Source organism: Vicia villosa, unplaced genomic scaffold (assembly GCF_029867415.1).
Source record: "Vicia villosa cultivar HV-30 ecotype Madison, WI unplaced genomic scaffold, Vvil1.0 ctg.002294F_1_1, whole genome shotgun sequence".
Lineage (NCBI taxonomy): Eukaryota > Viridiplantae > Streptophyta > Magnoliopsida > Fabales > Fabaceae > Vicia > Vicia villosa.
Genome location: NW_026705886.1, coordinates 238,631 through 240,621, shown reverse-complemented (window position 1 = coordinate 240,621; position 1,991 = coordinate 238,631). Strand labels below are relative to the sequence as shown.

Genomic DNA, 1,991 nt, shown 5'->3' with positions numbered 1-1,991 from the left:
AAAGAATGTCAAAACTCACACAATACTGAATAACTTTGACGTAAGCCCGACTCATTGGGTGCATTTGTGAAGGAGCAATCACAAGGTGATTTAGAACTCTCGCCTCAAAGTCATTAAAAGGAAAGCATAAACCAATAAATGAAAACAAGCATTCAAGAACAGGGATAACACATCCCTCTTACTTGCTGCATATCCTCTTATTCTCTTTGGGGGAGAAACACCTCCAATATGAGGAAGGACTCACATAGTGTATGCTTTGATCATCAGATAAGAAACCTGCGCGAGATGTGTGATCTCATGTTATATAAAACTCAAACGCGTGTCATTTTAAGTATTTTCTCATTCACATTTAAACTATTTTCTAACTCACTGACTTGAGCGTTAGAGTGCAAACTTTACATATGCATCTCTGTTCTGCTGTACTGAAAGCTCGCTCCACCACATTAAATCTCTATTTCATTCAATCTTCATTCGTTTCTGTTTCCTACCCAGAGCAATAACTGAAAAAATATATATATTTTTTCGAGTCTAACCCAAGATTTGTATACGAGTCCAAATAAAATCAAAATAAAATATTGCATAAAAAATTATTTTTGTACGAACAAATTTTGTGTGTTTAAATAGTACCCCAATATCATATTGAAGAGCCACACTACATGTTGATGGAACAACTCTACAATAAGAATATTTCTAATTTTTTATATAATACATTAAGAATATTTCTATTCGGAAATTTTATCTACTTCTGTATATGCATTATGCATATATCAAATCAAGGAATATATCCAACTTAATTTCGCAATGATAGAGACTCCAACATGCATATGTCATCTACCTTGTTGTTGCTATGCACCTCCCCCATAGAATTTATCTAAATGTTATTCCAAAATTAATGGGGCATGCATGGATACGTAACTAAGAATCTTCAAATCATAGTTTAAACCCTATTTTATTTTCTCTCTCTTAAATCATAAACCTTCACCTTAAGATGAGATTCACATTGGAAACTTATAATTAGAGACATAGAGTAGTTGTAAATACTTCAAAGAGAAAGTTATATAACTCAAAATTATATTGGAAGTAACCAAGATTATTCTAATACAATGCATATTGTTAAAGCCTCAAGGTCTCACAAAAAAGAGGACTTGGTTAATTATGATATTATAAAAACAAAACCATTTTTGGATGTTTGCATTTGCACTAGAATATGAGCTTCCATGATATGTATTTGCCTAAAGCCAAAGAGCACCAGCATCTCTAAGCATTTTCTTGAGTGAGCCATTGAGATGAAGGGTCATGACTATATTGGCTGAACCAACAAACTTGCCACCAATGAACACTGCCGGAACACTAGGGTTACATCCTAACCTTATGAGAGCCCATTCCATTTCCTTCCCTCTTTTATCTTCATCAAGCTCATAGATTGCTGGACCAACCCCTTGCTCATAGAATAGCCTCTTAATTGCATGGCTCATCCCACATGAACTCTTGCTAAAAATCACCACCGCCTTTTGCGACGCCAATTTCGATACTCGGTCCATCTAAATGTATAAATATGTGTTTTTTGTTGCACTTAAAACGATTATATATTACAATATATAATTTGATTAGAATTCGCTCGAGCCAGAAGAAAACCCTAAAATTTCAAAGATCAGACTGATTTAAGAGTAATAAAACGGCTCAAAGAAGACGTCTTGAATGATTGTATTAGAAATGAAAGGGTGTTATGTTTGTGATGTGATTGAAATTAAGTTGAAGGGTGTGTGTATTTATATAGATGGAGGAGTGAGTGAGGGCAAGTATAGTATAGATATATCTAGTCACGAGAGGGCAATAATATTTTTGGTATGATCTAGGGATTAAAAGGTGAAAGGTTCTAATTCCGTGATTTGATGGGGACTTGTGTGGTGTTTCACTTCATTATATACACATGGCTACTTCTACTTGTTCTTGTGATAAAGAATCTCTAGTATAGGCCCATAAAGATAAGC

The 1,991-nt window shown here is 34.3% G+C and overlaps 1 protein-coding gene across 1 annotated transcript; it reads right to left on the bottom strand.

Moving 5' to 3' along the window:
- Positions 1–781: 781 nt before the first annotated feature.
- On the bottom strand, positions 782–1,751 carry LOC131638371 (monothiol glutaredoxin-S10-like). The gene has a single exon (XM_058908930.1). It carries the CDS (start codon positions 1,539–1,541, stop codon positions 1,233–1,235), a length of 309 nt encoding a protein of 102 aa, XP_058764913.1. The 5' UTR covers positions 1,542–1,751; the 3' UTR covers positions 782–1,232.
- Positions 1,752–1,991: the final 240 nt, after the last annotated feature.